Raw genomic sequence first — 19,379 nt, 5'->3', positions numbered from 1 at the left:
TGAAATTTTCCTCTACTTATACCATTCTCCATCTCAGTAAATGTCATTATCATTCACCTAGCTCTAGGCCAAAAATCTAGGACTCATTCATCTTAATTTCTCTTTTTTTATATTCAAATTCACATTTACATCTATGTTCAACCTATCAGCAAACATTCCCATCTCCATTTAAAAAAATATATTGTAGAGGTGCCTGGGTGGCTCAGTTGTTAAGCATCTGCCTTCGGCTCAGGTCATGATCCCAGGGTTCTGGGATCAAGCCCCGCATCGGGCTCCCCACTCAGCAGGAAGTCTGCTTCTCCCTCTCCCACTCCCCCTGCTTGTGTTCCCTCTCTTGCTGTCTCTCTCTCTGTCAAATAAATAAATAAAATCTTTAAATATATATAAATGTATATATATTTATATATACATATAAATCAAATATTTAACTATATATAGCAAAGCTTATCAATTCTCATCCCTGACCATGACCTTCCTATCAAAATTACCATTACTTTTCTTCTCCACTATTTCAATAGCCTTCCATCCTGTCTTCTTGCTTCTACTCCATCCCTTTTTACACTGGCCACAGTGATCTTTTAGAAATTAAGACCCCGTCATTCCCTAGGTCACTGAATTCCCTCACTGCTTAGAGAAAAGTCAAACTTCTCACAGCCTTTGAGGGTCCATATGACTTGGCCTCTGCTCTGCCTCCCCAAACCCTTCTATCATGCTTGCCATCATTCACTCTGTTCTAGACACCTGGGATTCTTGCTGTGGCTTGAACATCTGTCTCTGCCTCACAGTCTATACACGTTTACCTCCAAGACTTTTATAACCCCCTCCGTTCATTTCATCTGGATATAAAACAGCAGCATGTCCTGGGTGACTTCTTCTGACCTCCAGCCCTTTCTTTTTTCCCCATAGTACACACCACTATCTGAATTACTGATATTTTGCTCAATCTCCCACTACTAAAATGTAAACTCCAAAAGGGCAAGAATCTTAATTTTCTTATTCAAAGCTAAAAGAGACACTGACACTTGGTAAGCACTCACTAAATGCTTGTTGAATAAACTGTTGATAGACTGGTTGTATATCTGTGTATATATTGTGGTTACAGGTCCCTCTTCATCATTCCTGCATTATTCCTTTCTCCCAGTATCTTCTTAAATAAGCCACATATAACAATATAAATTTTCATATTACAGTATACAAATATACTATAAAAGTATCCCCGGATATGCATTACTATACACATGATATTTAATAAAGTTTCAATTCCCACGTATATTACTTACCCTAATATTTTTTCCTATTTTAAAAGATATATATTTCCCTACTTATTAGTAATACACTATATAACATATGGAGTAAGAGAACAGGCTTTTAGACAAGCATCCTGGGTTCCAAACCTAATTCTGCTTTTATCTCTAAACCACAGAGGTTTTACTATCTTAAGAGAAATAATAATCTTATATACCTCCTGATGTTGATATCAACATTAAAAAAGAAAATGCTTAATAGTGCTTCTTACAAATACTAATTGTTATTTATTATTGAGTAACCTCTTCATGGGTTAATGGATAGATGAATGAGGGTTCAGCTCCTGTATTTATTTCCTCATCAATTTCTCTCCTGCTCTAAGAAAAGATGATATAAACAGGTGTTGCCATGGAGCGAATACAAGTAGAAGTAGTTCTTTCTGGGATTCTAAAGGTTCTCTGTGTTGGGGAGGGGGGGTTAACCAGATAAAGGTGATGGGATAAGCAACTATTTAAAGTCTTTTTGCCCAGGGCACCTGGGTGGCTCAGTCGTTAAGCGTCTGCCTTCAGCTCAGGCTCAAGTCATGATCCCAGGATGCTGGGATCGAGCCCCACATCAACCTCCTTGCTCCACAGGGAGCCTGCTTCTCCCTCTCCCACTCCCCCTGCTTGTGTTCCCTCTCTCGCAGTATCTCTCTCTGTCAAATAAATAAAAAAATCTTTAAAAATAAATAAATAAATAGACTTTTTCCCTAAGGGCAATAAATGGCAGGTTCAGGGGCTTTTCAAAAGACCCCCCACTAACAAAAGTACTTTTGCTTAAGGCCACATATTGTCAGAGTTATTAGTGGCTGCAGGGGATTATTTGAATCACAGAGTCTCGGAGGAGAGCTTGGAATTTCATGAGACTGAAAATATTAAGAAATCTGAAGTGTAACAAGGTCAAATTTGGAAGATAAAAACTCAGTCTTCGGCATATTTTTCAGTTTTATATTTATTCCAAGTCCAATGTTCTTATCAAAATATCACTGTACTTCATTATAATTTGCCTAAGAATGGCTGGATATGACAGATCTGTGCAAGATTACTAAATATCATTTACATACTGGTCATTTAAACTTGTGTATTCCCTACCTTAGTATCTGACCATTTTAACTATAAGCACCACCCACATATCATGACTAATGAGGCTGCTTTTCACTCAACAGTTTAATTACAGTCTGTCAGTTTTTGCAAAATTATGGATCATTTTATTGTGTTTTACTATAACAACAACAACAACAAAAAGGAAAGTGTTGGTAATAGTAGTAAGAACCATGAAATTAAAATAATACAGTGGAGATGGAAATCATTAGGACTGTGGAAAACTGCCTTCTTTTGGATTCAAATGGATGCTCACTTAGTTAAGTTGTTAACTGAGCATTCACTGAACAGTAAAGGTAGAGACAAAACAATTATTAAATCTGGTAAATAGACTGTCAAAGATTATATTTAAACGGTAAAGAATAAATAGAGAATTTGTTCTCTCTCAGAATAAAACCACCCGTATAATATGTAAATCTATTGTTTGTGTTTTACCTATGTCTCTTTCTACAGAAATACTCTCAGAAGATGTCTAAACTTCCAGTGGCTTGTAAAGGTCTAAGCAAGCAAAGTGAGCAAGAGCATCACCACCTGGTGGGGAGGGGGTTGTAATGAGCACTGGGTACTATATAACACTGATGAATCACAGACCTGTACCCCTGAAACAAATAAAAAAAAATAAATTACAAAAGCCTGAAACTAAAAATACATGGGCCCGGGACTTGGGAAATTGTCCAGTTGTTTGACCTCTACAAGAATTCAGGAAATTATCACAGTTAATTGTTAAAACCCATTCCCCAGCAAGTGTTTATTGAACACTTATTAAATGCCAGGAGGAACATAAAAACGATACAGTGTCAGGGCAGAGGAGGACAAGAAAGATTAAGCAACTAAAAACAAAACAAATAAACAAAAAACCCCAAGCTACGTATAACATGGGGGATGGCTGTCATTAAAGAGAAGCAGGGTAAAGTTATAGAACAAATGGAGGATGGGTAGCAGAAAATTATTTTGGATAGGATGTTCAAGGAAGATTATCAGGTTGAATGAAGTGATGTAGTAAGCCTAAAAGATATCTTTGGGAATGCATGTTCCAAGCAGGAAAAATAGAAAGTTCAAAGATCTTGAGGCAATTAACATTTTATCCATGAACAAATGTTGAAAATGAACTAAAATTAAAGCTAATGCTTTGGGGCACCTGGGTGGCTCAGTAGGTTAAGCATCCAGCTCTTGATTTTGGCTCAGATCATGATCTCCGGGTCATGAAATCGAGCCCTGCGTTGGGCTCTGTGCTCAGCCAGAGTCTGCTTGTCCCTCTCTCTCTGCTCCCCCCCTCCCGCCTCAAATAAATAAATAAATCTTTTAAAAATAAAATAAATAAAATTAAAGATAATGCTTTGATACTAACCTAAAGATGACTGTGTACTTGACTCTCATATTTGAATCTTTAAGATATCAAACCTTTTCCTTTTTTGAATATTTTAAGACACAATTATTTTTATTCAGAACATTTTGAAGCTAAAAATATTTACCATTAAAAATAGAAATACAAGTATATTTTCATTTATGTAGAGACCGGCAGTTGGACCAAATGGTAGAATCTAAACTGAGTTATCATCTGAGTGTCATTTAGAATCATCACCTTTCTATTTTTGGTCTCACATTGATACCATAGGTTCTTCTGTTATACATTCAATTTTCTGGATTTACCAGGGTGTACATTATTTCTTAAATCGTATAAAGTAATCCTTTTCATGTGAACTAGGCAGTTGTAGACTTATTCAATTTCCTCTCTCTAGGTAGGCACTTTCAAACCAATGGAAAGTAAAAGGTAGTCTGTTCTATGTTCAGACTCTCCAGAGACACAGCAACAGGTTTCTCAAAAAGGCCAGGGAGCTACCTACAGAAGGACTTCTGATGGAGAGACTGCAATGGCTCCTGACTACTTCATCTTTTGCCCTTAAAGTAGAAAGTGAGGCTGAATCCAGCCAGGTTGGGGAAAATACACTAACATTTACTCTGGAAGTTGACTGTCAGCCATGAACTAGGGTCTGGTCTGAAAGTCTGATAGGTTTTAGTGCCTAGTAGGAACTCTTGTCCTTGCTGAAAGGACCATAGTTGAATAGCATCATCTTCCTTCTATTTACATGGATTTTTATTTCTGATGGCAAAAACGCTGGGATTAACCGACTGATTGATATATGTGACATATATGAAAAGGCTTTGTAAGACTCCTGAAACTAATATTATACTATATGTTAAACTAACTGGAATTTAAATAAAAACTTGAAACAAACAAAAATAAACTAACATTTTCTTCCATTAATATACCAACAAAAAGCTTTGTAATAATATAGCCTAGGGGTTTTCTTCTGCTTTAAATAAAAATGATTTATGTTTAGGGTTTAGATTTCTTATTCTCCTTATCCCACAGTATATTCTTTTTCTCTCATTTCCATTCTTATTCCTAAAATGTTCTTTCATTTTTCTTGTTTTACTCCTTTCTTAATGTCTTTTTATCTCTTTCTTCTTCTTACCCTGTCTCATTTTCATATTTTCATAGACAAAAGAAATTTCTTTGGATAATGAAGTTTTTTTAACTTTTCAAGAATAGAAGAAAAGTCTGAATGCAAATCTTTGTTAAATATACATACTCAAAGCCAATTATAATCGTATTAATCACTGTTTAATTTTTTTTTTTTTTTAAGACAATGAGCATGCAGCAGAGGGAAAGAAAAAATCTTAAGCAGGCTTCACACCCAGCATGGAACCCAACACAGGGCTGGATCTCATAACCCTGAGATCGTGACCTGAGCCGAAAATAAGGGTCGGATGCTTAACCAACTGAGCTACCCAGGTACCCTATCATTGTTTAAATTTTAACTTTATTTTAATTTTATACTCTTGCAAACAATGAGAACAAAACAAATCATGAACATGTGCCTATTGTTTTAAGTCAGTTTTTTCAACCATTGGTCCTTAAATGTGTCAATTGATAGAAATTTCAATCTCCCAAAATAGCGTATTTTAATAAATAACTACTATTATTCTCAAGAAAATTGTTATTATATTTCTTCCAATGTCTTTCTTAAAAGTTTTAAGTGCAAAAAAAAATGTTGCATTCAAGGGACCTTAAATTATTAGAATTGGAAAGGATGATAGGAGTCCATGTTTTTAGCCTTTTTAAGATGCAAAAATCTTCTGTGGAAGATAATTTTTACATTTATTAACTTTAAAATGTTATTAAAACAACATATCAACAAATGAGAATCAATAATATCAAGCCTTTTGTCAGCACTGCGTGTAAATTCTATATTCTAGATCCAATACCTTTAGAATTAAAGTTTTCTCCCCTGATTCTGTGAGGGAAGATTTGGCAACAACAAAAACAACTTAATTATTGAGTACTTACTGGACTAGAACTATGCCAAATCATTTAATAGTCACAATAAACCTACAAGGAAATTTTCTTATTTTCCCGATTTATTGATACAGCAATTGAGAATCAGAAATTGTGTAAATTTTCTAGGATCATGTAATAACTCACCACATCTCAGTGTTAAAGTCAGAGCACAAGACTACTGCCCAAGACTTAATTAACCCTTATGCTGAGAACCTACAATTCCCAGCTGTGGGGATTTTATTTGGTTTTACATGATTCTTTACAATTTTTCCCCATTAACATGATAAATATACAAATAGAACCTTTAAGGGATAATTTATAGATTTACACTTCAGTACTTTACATATATAGGTTCTCTGAACACTCAAACTGGAGCAATAAATGGATTTTTTTCAATGATATTTAAAGATTAATGAGCTAGTTTATGAATTTCCAGGTGTTATTATATCATTCTATTTTTATAATCAATGATTATTTTCAAGGAATTTTCATCATGTATATGAAACTAAATGAAGACATCTACTTACCTAGTTATGTTCTATTATACGGTATTGATATTTTCTACGAATACCTACATAAATAAACTAAACGTGACACAAATTATGTAAATAATTACTGGAAAAAGACAGAAATAGTGACTGATTCCTGATATTTACAGAGAAATATTAAAAAATCCATTGTGAAGCTGAAGAGATTTATTATTATCATGTGTCTGTCTTCAATTACTAAGCTGATTTAAAGCAATGTAATTTCCGATTTATGCATATTGCATGACTAATTTTGGCATAGACATACAGGAACATTTCTCTCAGCTCATGGTCCTTTAGTTTAGATAATTCATTTATTACTCTTTTATAAGAGTATGAAGTCAATATATATTGTGGCTCAAAAGGAGAAACATCTGTTTTGTCTTTATGAGAGTATAAAAGTACAGAAAGGGGAAGATCTTTTAGTTCCATTAACCCTAGTTCTATGTTAGGTAAAAAACAGGAGGAACATTAACTCCAAATTATTTGTTTTCCTGTACTCGTTGACTGTCAAAAATGTATTTCAATAGGATAAGAAATCTCACATTATAAATAAAATGTAGATGTCGAATTAAGAAAGAATTAGCTTATAAATCAAAACTTAAAAAGAAGTAGTCCACTATCATTTTAGGCTGAGGTTTGGAGTCGGAAAAACTTCGTTACTGCCCCTACTCCACCACCTACTATGTCCTGTCAGTTTAAAAATAACTATTTTACCTCTCTAAACCTCAGTTTATTCGATTGTGAATTCTGAAAGTAACTTTTCCAATTGGTTTGCTATAAGGATTAAGTTAAATATGTATTTAAATTGCTCAGCATGAAACCTGGCAAATAGAAAGGATTAAGTAATTGGTAATCATATCAGAAATTGTGGTTATTTAGCTGAAAGATGAGAAAGTTGAAGAATCATTTATAGCCTTCTAGTGTTCTAAATTACATTTATAGGTAATTTTCAACAAAGAAAAGAATAATAAAATAATAGTTCACATTCCATTTATTATAGTGGGCAGAACTAAAATATTTGGTGTAAGAAGAATGCCCTGTGAACTATGTTAGGTATATCTGTTTTGGGGCTGCTGATATCAAGTTCCTAGAAAGACCAAGTGACCATCCATCCTTTATTTTTATTCATAATTGCCTTGGTTTATACCATCTTCCCAGCACAATTACTAATAATGTCCTGATATGGATAGTAAATATATGATACTTAGAACAGATATATCCTATACAAATTACATGTTCTATAAATAATATCAACAGACTATCTTTATTCCTTCCTCAGTAGAAATTAGTATATTGATTCAAAATTTTAAAATACACTTTATTTTATTTTATTTTAAGATTTTATTTATTTATTTGAGAGAGAGAGAATGAGAGATAGAGAGCACAAGAGGGAAGAGGGTCAGAGTGAGAAGCAGACTCCCTGCTGAGCAGGGAGCCCGATGTGGGACTCCATCCCGGGACTCCAGGATCATGACCTGAGCCGAAGGCAGTCGCTTAACCAACTGAGCCACCCAGGTGCCCAATACACTTTATTTTAATGAACTATGAGCTAACATTATGTTAAATTTGTGTTAAAAAATGGTAAAATATGTTTTTAAAAGTTAAAAATAAAAAGTATTGATGAACATAATTTCTTTTCAGGTATGGCAAGATGTGTTATTAAAAACATATTTTATATATTTATAAGTGTATATGTGTGCATATACACAATCATGTCACCCTCTATGAGAAATTGGAATTTAAATTATTAAAATAAAAACAAAATTTTGCTTATCTTTTACTTAAAAATTTCTTCCTCTTATTTTCTATATCATATACCAATATAACTTTAATGAAAAAATTCAATTCAAGAGCTATTTCTTAACCTGAGATTAAATCTTACCATTCTTCTTTTAATATAATACTATATAACCAGGGGTGACTGTGTGGCTCAGTCAGTTAAGCACTGGACTCTTAATTTCGGCCTGGTCATGATGTCAGTGTCCTGAGATCAAGTTCTGCCTTGGGCTCTGCACTCAGCAGGGAGTCTGCTTAAGATTCTCGCCCTTTCCTTCTGCCCCCCACTCCCTGCACACATGCTCTCTCTCTCTCTCTCTCGTTCAAATAAATAAATCTTAAAAAAAAAATAATGTAATACCATGTAATCAAACAAAATAATTTCCAGATATGCTCTTGGGACAAAGAAGAAATAAAACTTCCTAACATACCTTTTCTACATCTATGGAACTGTACAACAGCCAAAAGTCATTGTAATGATCTTGAAATAATATAAAATTCTAAAATTTTGGCTTAGAAAAATATTTTAATCTGTTTCATATAATTTAACAGGGTTAAGAGCCCATAACTTTAGAAAGTGTATATTCCATTTACCAATTTAAAGTAGATACAGTCTTGCAAAAATTAAGTTTTAAACAATTAGATTTCTGGCTAATCCTATGTATTCCTCTCATTCAAAATATTATTGCTTAGACTTGTGAGAGACAAAAAATTTCTTATTTTGTATTTTTTATACATATCTATAACTAATAGATAAAAGAAAAAACAGATTTATTTTCTAATGCATATTTTGTAATTCTTTTGATGCCAAAGTAGAATATGTCCAAAAAAATCAGCTTCTGAGATCTTTAAGAGATATATAAATTCTTTACATATTGGCATAGTAATCTCTGCATAAAATTTTAGAGATATTTATTTCAACAATCCCATATTAGTAGCATTCAAATTTTGTGTTATTGGCAATATGTACATATATCTTCAAACATCTAAATCAATAAATAAGGAAACTATTTGCTAATTCAACAAAAAATATTTTTCATTGATCACATTACATCTGAACTGCATCAAATATCCACATTTACTTGCAAATTTATATACATCATAACTAATGAAGTATTTAAAAAATAATGAATAACTACTAGATCTAAAATAGAATTATTGATAGATGCAAAATAACTAATTTTGATATAAAATATATACAAGCATTCAAACTTACATACTCACCAATACAGGTAGGTAAGGAATCATTCCATTGGGCTAAAGAATTGGGCACTGTATCACACCTAATTGCAATGGATCCATGGAGGATATATCCTGGATTACATTCAAAAAGAACCAGTGAACCAACTGCAAATTCATTGCCAATCCTTCTTCCGAATCTTGGTTCAGGCACAGAACTGCATTGTGTGGAACTTGTTCTAGGAACAGCTGTGTACAAATAATCATTGATTTTAATTTCATATTTGGTAGAGAAATAAAGATTTCAAAATGTAACTATTTAAACAAATTTCAAAGAAGTCTTCACTTTTTATCAGCACTCAAATTAACAACTTGAATACATTTCTAAAAGTTTTAATATTCATACAAAATAAAATAAAATTTAAAATGAATACTTGCTATTGTCATCAAGATACTTTTGTTTAAAAAAACATTTTACTTTTGATCCTTTAAACAACATCAAGTAAGGTTTTTTTTCTTATTTTTTGTTTTACTAAACTCTTACTAATGTAACAAAAAGTTTTGAATTAGGTATTTCAATTTATGGGATGATAACTGAAAGATATATTTTTTTCTTTTTAAACTGGGATACCAAGTTCAAACATGTGTCAGGTTTCATGAGGTAATGTCACATTTTATTTTTCAGTAGTTTCATAGATTTAAAAAAGAAAACACAACATTTTACTAATTTCACAGTATGTTCACAAACTTAGTTGTTCAAAATATGTTTGTTATTGATGAAGACAATTATGTTCAAGGCTAAGTAGAAGTCAGACAGATTAACAACAATAGAAGTTTTTATTTTAATAATCATACAGTATCAAATTTGAAATTGCTTTTAGACTTTATAGGTATGTCCTTTGATTGTGACTTTTTTTTTTGTTTAGTAAAATAGAATGATAACAGGATGTTTTTTCTTTTTAAAACTCATACAGATAGGATTAAAGAGTTTGAAAACAGCCCAAAAAAATGATATGATGAATTCCAAATAGATTGATTCCTCTTATGTGACTTGTTAATAGTGCCTTTTTAAATTCATAATATCACATACTGTTTAATGAAGGAATACTATTAAAAATGAAACAGTAAAATATTATAGCCAACATTATAAATGGGATAAAGGAAGTTAATAAAAGTATCAAATCATATATGTTTATAAATGTCTTAAGAATAAAGTTCAAGATACATTTGAGAATAACTACTACATGATCATACACAATTAAAAGAAAATGTTTCAAATTATAGAGCTTAATATATTAATGATAATGTGAAAGCTTGTCTATAAAAGGCAAGAAGAAACTGTGTAAACAAACTTTCAATTGCACAAAAATATTTAATAGCCATGAAGAAAGTTTGAAAGCTCCTGAGAGAATGAGAAACTAAAATTTTAGAATGGAATAATGATTTCCCTGCATGTCTAAGTACATCAGCAAAAAATTTTGCATATTTTTAATTTAGAACGCTAGGCTATGGGGAAAATAGACTATGTAGAGAGTGAAGAGTTGTCAGAAAAAAAAATAAATGTTTAAAACAATATGTCAGAAGGAAGGAAAATCATACTTGAGAATTATGATGGAAGCAATAGGTCACTTTTGACTTTGGTCAAAGTAACAGTGCTCTAGTGATGAGGGAGGGGACAGGGCAAAACTTAAAAAAAAAAAAGAAAACTAAAAACAACTTTGATCTCTCCTATATGGTTATGAGGATCTCATCATTAATAATTCTGAACATAGCATGAGGTAACTGATATCATTCCTAGTGTGTTTCTAGGCTACAGGGTCACTTACCTTGATAAACAAAGTGAAATCCCTTAGCTGTTATTGGTCCAACTGAAGTAAATCGAATTGTGATCTGATTACCTGAACTCAGTGGAAGTGATTCTCCTACTCAACAAAACAAACACTAAGATATCATAAATAATTTCATTCAGTAAACCTAACAAATTATATTAATTTACACTGTTATTTGAAAATGTCAATCTATGTTCTATCAAATTACCTTAATATATCCTACCTCTGACAATATATTTTCTTTGGGTTCAGCTTCAATCTCAACCTTTTTACCAGAAGGCTTTTATTACATTTTGATACATATTGTCTCATTTTAAAAATAATCCTTACATATTTTATATTACATTAAATACCACAGACTAAGTGACTAAATATATTTACTTGATTACAATCCCCCAAAATAGTTGGTTATATTTTTCTCAAGCGTTTGAGTTACTATTGTGTTTCTATTTTTGTTTTTAATAAAGAGTGATTCTATTATCAGTTTATGTATCATATGGATGACATAAATCTCAACTTTCATTCTAATACCAATCAAAGTCAGTCTTTAATCAATAACTGATGCATGGCAGTTCTATTAAAGGATACCTGAATGGGATCCTGAGAGGGAAGATAACAGAGAAGATTGCTGAGTTGGCCCATCATACACCTCAACAACATCGTGGAGTGATGTCTGGAAAAATACAAACTGGCCAAACACCACTGATCAACAGGAACCAGGAGAAGCAAACAAATCACCAACCATCCAAAAACGAAAACAAAAAACAAAAACAAAAACAAAAAATAGAAAGAGGAGGAGAGAGAGAACAAAGTATTACAATATAATACTCATCTTTTTTCTACCTTTAAAAGAGGGTAGGTGCCAATTGGTTGATATGCCTAATACACGTATTTCAGGTCATAAAGGTAATGACCATGGCCTAAAAGCAATAAAATTTTTTAAATACTATTTTTTAAAAAATAAATTAAATGGGTATAGCATGTATATTTGGATCAGAAATCATAAGGTTGGTGATTATTACTTTATAATAACTCTTTGATTTTCCCATTGGTAGTTTGGTTCTTTTCACTTTGTGACTCTCTTCTCTTTTTCTAATTTTTTTCTCCTCTTTTATATAAGATAGACAATGTTTTAATTTGGGGGATTTTTTTAGAATGCTTTTAAAATGCTGTTCCACTATGAGTAATAGTTCCACTGGAAAAGTATCAGCAAGATACTTTTCAGGTACAGTGTTCACGTTCTAACTTAAAAATGATTCCTAAGCATTGTTAATAATCTGTCAAAATATTTCTTTATAATTCCTCAGCAATTGAGATATACAAATTTACAAAATGGTCGTTTTTCATGGTAAGTGCAGATGTGAAGTACTTATCAATATTTATGTCTCTCATTTTTGTATTTTTCCTTTAATTATACATGAACTTTATGTTAGAAACGACCCAAACTATAACTTAAAAGAAAGAACCTGTTCCAGAGCAGAAATAAGGTTATATATTGTTTTTTATAAAAGGAAATAAATTTTAAATATTATCCTTAAAACACTTTGTTGAATAGAAAAATTACAGCGTTTAAAAGTTTTTTAAGTTTAATAATGTAAAAACAAGAGAACTTTTATAAACTCAAAATCACATTACTGTAATTAAACTATACATTGCATGAATATATATTTTAAAGTTCATCATAATTTACACTTCAATCAAGGTTATGGTCATCCTTTGGTGGTCCTATGAAGACAGGCTAATTCATCTGAAACATGTTGAGTTTTGCATATGAACACATACACATAATACTGTAAACAAAGATATACTTTTTTTTTTTTTGTGCCTGCTAAAATAAGCTGGTGATCTCAGTCCAGTTCTTTGTGGGGCAAAGGAAAATGAATACAGATACAGAGTTGTTGCTTTGAACAATTCCTGAACATTGTTGTGCTATTTTTCATAAATAATTCTGAAAACTTTTCCTAGAAGTCATAAAAACAAATTTATGTTTCTGTTGAATCAGATACATGCATTCTATTGTTTTAATAGTTTACAAGTCATATGAAATTTCAGTCCAGACCTTTTTAAAAGATCGATATATTGGTCCACCAAATCCCAAGCCATTTCACAAATATTCCAAAAAATATTAAGAAAGTTTTTGTTTTCTGTTTTTGCATTTGTTTAGATTGGTGTTTGATCTGTTTTCAACTGTGTCTTTGAAAATTTCTATTATAATGCAGATGTCCTCATTGCCTGTCCTGTTAGCCTAATCATAGGTACTTTGTAAAAACAATGCGCAACAGGGCTCTTGGTAGATAAACTATTCTTTCTCTATATCTTTTTTGGGAAGACATTGGAAAAAAAAAACCACTAAAATTCAACATCTTTTCACTCTTTCTGCCAAATATTTCAAATACTTCGTTAGGAAACATGCCCAGTTACCAAGAAAACCACCACATTACAAACAATATCTAAAAAACAAAACAAAACAATCCCCCCCAAAAAACCCTCAAAAAACAAAACAAAACAAAAAAAACAGAGTCATCCAAGGGCTTTTTCTAAGGAAAAACAATTTTTTTTTCTTGATTTTAGGCCTATTGTTCACAATTGTTACTTCTCTACAGGTAGACCAGAATTTTGTGTCACTTGTGAACTGGTTATGTTGAAAGGGTAACTTCTAACAATATAGCCATAAACACCACATATTTGCAATGCATTAATGAAAACCATGGGGCATGTCCTTGGAGTGTACTTAGTAACTTGTGCTTGCAATTCATGGTGCTAATTCTGAGATGACAGTGGGGAGAGCTGAGAAGGGATGGGGGGTAAGGGAGTGGAGTGCTGAATCTAGCCTCATTAAGCACTTACTAACTAGTAGTAAGCTACTACTCTTTAACTGTGCTGTAAATCCGCATTAATATAGCCAATGGAAATCTTAAATTAAAAATAGCCTTTATGGGAAAAAAAAAGTTACTCTGAGAGTATACTAAACCATTATATGAAAAATAAAATTTTAAAGTACATTTTTGAATAAGTTTTTTGTAGTATGAAATATCAAGAATACTTGCATAGTGATCTGATTTCCTACACATTACCAGGTTAAGTATTGCCTCACTAAATTATGTTACAAGCCCGAACCAAATCTTTCTCAACTAGAAATCTCAAGAATTAAATGGTAAACCTTGTGTTTGCTTCTCCATGCCGTCCACAAATGCCTTTATTTAGTTTTCGTATGTTCACACAGCAGTAGGTCTTCTGCTTCAAAAATGTTCTGAATGGCAAACTGCACCCTTTGCATGGTTTGAGGCCTTTGTAGGAAAAAATTGTGAAAGACTTTAAGATGGATCAAAAGATAACTGGATGTTGTGTTTTGGTGAGATGTTTTTTTTTAGCTTACCCTTCTGGGTCACCTGTGTTTTGGGGGGCTGTGGTGCATGCAATGGATTATTGTCCAATGGACAGACCTGTAAATTCATTGCAGCATTCCACGCTTATCTGTGTATCTAAGTATCAATCTACCTCTCTATCCATTGATCTATATTTGACTACTGAATTCTATATTGAACCACTGTAATATTTACTGAAACCCTCATTAATTCCTGGGTTAAATAAAATTTTTGATACATGAAAAAATTTTGATACATGTTTACTTTATATTTGCATGGGAGTCATGGTTACACTCTCATTAAAAAACAAAACAAAACAAAAACCCTTTTAACACTGATCTACGTACCTCAACCTAATGACTGGGCCATTTTTTATTTCTAGGACTACAATTAACCTCCAAAGTCTGGGCTGATTATGCCTTCTGAAATGATTAGTGAGCCCTCCATCTTCTTTTTCTTAGTTTCCAACAGAGATACAAAATTCTCTGCATCTCAGCTCCAGGGCTTCTTTTCCTTTCTCTGGAGATCTGCATGTGAATATCAAAAGCACTTTGTTCTCAGGCTATTAGAGTAGGCTATAAACACTAAGCTATTTCTTAAGGGAAGCACCACTTTAAGTGAATTTTTTTCCTTTCTTAAGCATGATAGATCTTAAAAATAATCTTTTAACTCCTTTGTTCGAAATGTTTTATAATGTTATATGTGTATTATTGCAATCTAGAAAAAAGAAGAAAAGGGAAGCCTAATAAGGTAGAAATAAACATGTAAAATACCACTACAAATCAGTCTATGCAAAGAATCTATTATTATCTCTGAAATTATTTCTGAGTCTCTTATTTTCCACATATTTTATCCTAGAATACAGTTTATTAATCTAACTAATATTGTTGATTCTATTCTATGATGTACTGTAAACAGCTGGGGTCAGAAAGCCAACTGGTCCAGAGAGAGTCTTTCTCTTAGACCCCATTAACTATATTTGTAGTCATTGAGGTAGCAGTTTACCTTTACCAATGGAAAGATGTTAGGTTAGCCAATTAAATTAACTGTAAACCAACAACAGGGCATGTTGGGCACATCTTTTAATGCAGATGATTGTTGTGCTGATCATTTAATCCATTCTTAAAAGCAAGTCCTCTACCAACCTCTAATGGACAACATGGAGGTGTTCTATGCTGCATTTTTTAAAAAAATTACAATTTAGATTTTTTTATAAAGATTTTATTTATATATTTGAGAGAGAGAGAGAGCACGAGCAGGTGGAGAAGCAGACTTTCCTCTGAGCAGGGAGCCTAATGCAGGGTTTGATCCCAGGACACTAAGATCATGACCTGACCCAAAGGCAGACACTTAACTGACTGAGCCACCCAGGCACCCCTACAATTTAGATTTTTAAACATCACTTAGTCTGCTTAAATCACTTAAATAGCGAAAACCTCTAGTTTAGATCACATAGATAGGATATTTACTCCAACTTTAAAATTTCCTAGTTCGTTTGCTCCCCCATGAGCAAATAAACTCAGAATGAGACAGGACATTGTGCTTATCTCTTTTTCTTTGTACATAAAGCAAGGTTTATCTGACGTCTAATTTTTACAGTATTCTATCCAACCAAGGCAGAAAGTCAGGGTACCATTTACTGAGATGGTTTGCATGATACCAATGTTCATTTAACGAAGTTTCAAAGAGTATTTATTTCCTTACTCTGCACCAACTCTGTCATTTCTCCTTTAGTCACATTCGTTTAAGTCATGAGACTTTATCCATTCTGCTTAATTTAGCCATTCCAAATGTAAGTCAGTAAATGATGAAAGGATACCTGGATGGCATAAAGAAACCCCTGAACATTAATATGGCTGCACAGTTAGAATGCACACTGCAGACCAGCAATCCCTCAGGAAGTATCTTTGTGGAAAACAGTACAGTGGACGCGTGAAGTGAGACATCATGCTCTACATGGTTTAGCACCCAGAGGGGTGTGCCTTTGTTTAGAATATAAATAAGTAGTTCTCTGCTCTCACTGCTGCTGAAATGTTCCACCATTGCCTAAACAAGTCAGAAACTTTTGGAAGTTGCATTTAATTCTTGTGCCATCAAAATAACTAGCTAGTGCATTCATTGTACAGAGGCTCACTGATTTAGCAATTAACTTTAAATGAGGATAATAAAACAAACATGGACACGATTGATGTTATTCAGTGATTAGGATTGGAGTTATCGCATTAAAACTAAATACTGAGTTTATACAAATACAGAAGGGTTTTAATTTTGCCTTTGTCAATTTTGTTTTTCTCTCAGGAAGGAATCAGTCACAGAGTATCCCAATGGCATACTAGTTTTAAAAGGAAAAAAAAAAAAAGCCCTCAGACTCAGATGGGACCATGGCTAAAAGAACTGATCTAACCATTTCTGTTTAAGGTGGTGATTGGTAAAATTAAAGTATCTAAGAGTTTGTAGTAAATTCAGGTCTCATTCAAACTTGCTTTGATATAAAAGGGATCAAATTTGGTAGAGGAAGGCAGGGAAGTAGGTCTCTTAGGGCGGTGGTAGTTCTAGCAGTCAGATGGGCGGTAGCTCATTCACCCTGGTGCCAACACGCTAAAATGATGAGATTTCTTTGCTCTGTGAAAGAATGGATAAAGCAGCTTACATACTGTCAGCATCTGCATTTATTATCCAGCATCCATTTAGATGGACTAATGCTTTAAAATCACAAATCTATGGGTCTGGAATGCCCTAATAAAGGATGAATGAAAACTGGCAAATGAAGAGTTAGGTCAGATTCTGGAATCAGACTCTAGGACTGAATCTAGGATGAGTCACAGGAGTAAGTCACTTCACCTTTCCATGCCTCAATTTCCTCACCTGTAAAACAGGGAATAATAAAAGTACCTAACCTCATAGGACTGATGGGAGTTAACATGTACGTCGACACTTGTAAAACACTCTGAACAAGTACCTGAACACAGTAAGATGTATTAGTTACTACTACTAGTATCTCAGCCTTGTAAATATATATGCTACTAATTCAATCTGAAAATTCACTGGTAGGCAAAAGTTAATTGACCTTCGAGGTTAGATAATATATTTTTTTCTCATACTCTCCTTTCCACACACATATTTAGAACAAAGCACAGACCTAATTGGGTTAGAAGAGCATTTCAGCAGTTTTAGTCAAGGGTTCATTGGACTGATGATTGCAAAATGGCTATGCACTTCCCAGTCTACTTGATTTTACATTCTATCCTTTCGGGTGGAATATGAAACTGGAATTAGCAGTTTTCTATATGGGCTAAGAAAAAGGGAGCAATGTGAGAGAGCATTCTACTTTTGCTTTAGTTTGTTCCCTTCATCTTAAGTCCTAGTCCCTCTGTTGCAAAGGCATTGAAACACCATCACAAAAGAAATAGTTCCACACAGAGGGGAGTCTGGGCAGCGAAAGGAAAAGAAAAATACTGTAAATTCCTATTAGGTCTCAGCATGATTCTCAACATGCCTGTTATCCTTTTCAAAATCTGTACATTCTTTCATATTCCAGGGTTCATTTTGATTGTATTAGGCACTCAGCTGGTTAGTTGCTCTGTGAAAAAAATGTAAAGAAGTCACCCCTGTTTTGCTCAGCTTGCATTTTATTCACCAACACGGCACAGGAGAAAACACACATGTGCGCTCACACTACCAGCAGAACAGAAGTAAGATTCACATCAAAGATGTATTTGCAACTGTACCTGATTATGTGTGCAAGCATAAAAAAATTACTGTTGGTGACATAAGGTATCAAAAAGTTTGGCTACCTTTATATGAATTTTGTCTCAACTTTCACCTCATATGAATACTTCAATATTGTAGGAATGTCCATGTATGCAAAATGCTTCCTTTTTCAATTAGTAACATATACATACAGTACTCTTTGTTCTCTATATGCTCTGACTGTGAAACTACTTATTGTATAAAAAGCTCCAAGGTTGCTTTTGGGATACAATGCCACTTGGATACCTCATGATTTTAAAAGCATTCTCATTTAAAGATGATTACAAGTATCCAATTAAAACCTTGATTTTATGAAATATATATATAAAGTGAAATATTATACATATATTATATTATATATTATATAAACTGAAGTATATATCTAAAGTGAAATATTATAACGATTTATTCAAAAGCACCAAAAGGCAGAACATTTAAACTCAGTCCCAAGTCAAATTAGTGTGCTACTTATTTTTTTTTTAAAGATTTTATTTATTTATTTGAGAGAGAGACAGAGAGACAGAGATAGTGAGAGAGAGCACGAGTGGGGAGGAGAGGGAGAAGCAGGCTCCCCGCTGAGCAAGAAGCCTGATGCGGGGCCTGATCGCAGGACCCTGGGATTATGACCTGGGCTGAAGGCAGTGGCTTAACCAACTGAGCCACCCAGGCACCCCAGTGTGCTACTTATTTTCAAAATGTCATCTAGCACTGGAAAAGTTTGAGTAGAAGTTGCATTGATATAAGAATTAATTGAGAATTTCATCAGTATTTTGAAAACGTTTATATTTTCCACATATCAGTTAGATTCCAAGTACTTAACGGTTATTATTATAGTACAATACTAGTAAACTATTAACTCACAAAGAGGTGCTTTATACTAATATAGCATTTTAGATAAGGTGAGTCTTGTGATTCATACACTAATTATCTAGGGCTATTTAAATCACATAGAAGCTTGCCTCCACCATAGATCCTGGGGCTAATCTTGCCCTAGAGCAAATAACCTAGAAGTGTTACATTAGTCAGCATCTCACAGAGCACCATTGAAAGCATTCTGGCTCTGAAAAGAAAGATACCAAAATCTTGTTATTGCAATTTTGTAATAATCAGGAAAAGATGCTATTTTAAAAACAAAATCATGGCTCTGACCATGGTACCTGATTATCCAGTCACTAAGTAGCTCCAGAAATCTTGTCCTGCTTTGAATTCATAGCAGTAAA

The 19,379-nt window shown here is 33.1% G+C and overlaps 1 protein-coding gene across 4 annotated transcripts in view; it reads right to left on the bottom strand.

The window, feature by feature from the left end:
• Positions 1-19,379, bottom strand: part of CSMD3 (CUB and Sushi multiple domains 3) — a 1,163,243-nt gene that overhangs the window by 155,104 nt on the left and 988,760 nt on the right. For 3 of the 4 annotated variants that reach the window (XM_028122520.1, XM_088023099.1, XM_028122521.1), the window contains 3 exons: positions 11,633-11,746; positions 11,042-11,137; positions 9,261-9,464 (listed from right to left, as the gene is read on the bottom strand). In XM_028122520.1, coding sequence (XP_027978321.1) covers positions 9,261-9,464; positions 11,042-11,137; positions 11,633-11,746 — 414 coding nt within the window. The remainder of the gene's footprint in view (positions 1-9,260; positions 9,465-11,041; positions 11,138-11,632; positions 11,747-19,379) is intronic. The other variant, XM_028122523.1, reaches the window with a different exon arrangement.

This window comes from Eumetopias jubatus, unplaced genomic scaffold (genome assembly GCF_037043125.1).
Source record: "Eumetopias jubatus isolate StellerSeaLion01/CBP00866 unplaced genomic scaffold, mEumJub1_p1.0 scaffold_4, whole genome shotgun sequence".
Classification (NCBI taxonomy): domain Eukaryota; kingdom Metazoa; phylum Chordata; class Mammalia; order Carnivora; family Otariidae; genus Eumetopias; species Eumetopias jubatus.
Note: the sequence above shows the minus strand (reverse complement) of the source record. Positions and strands in the feature narration are given on the sequence as shown.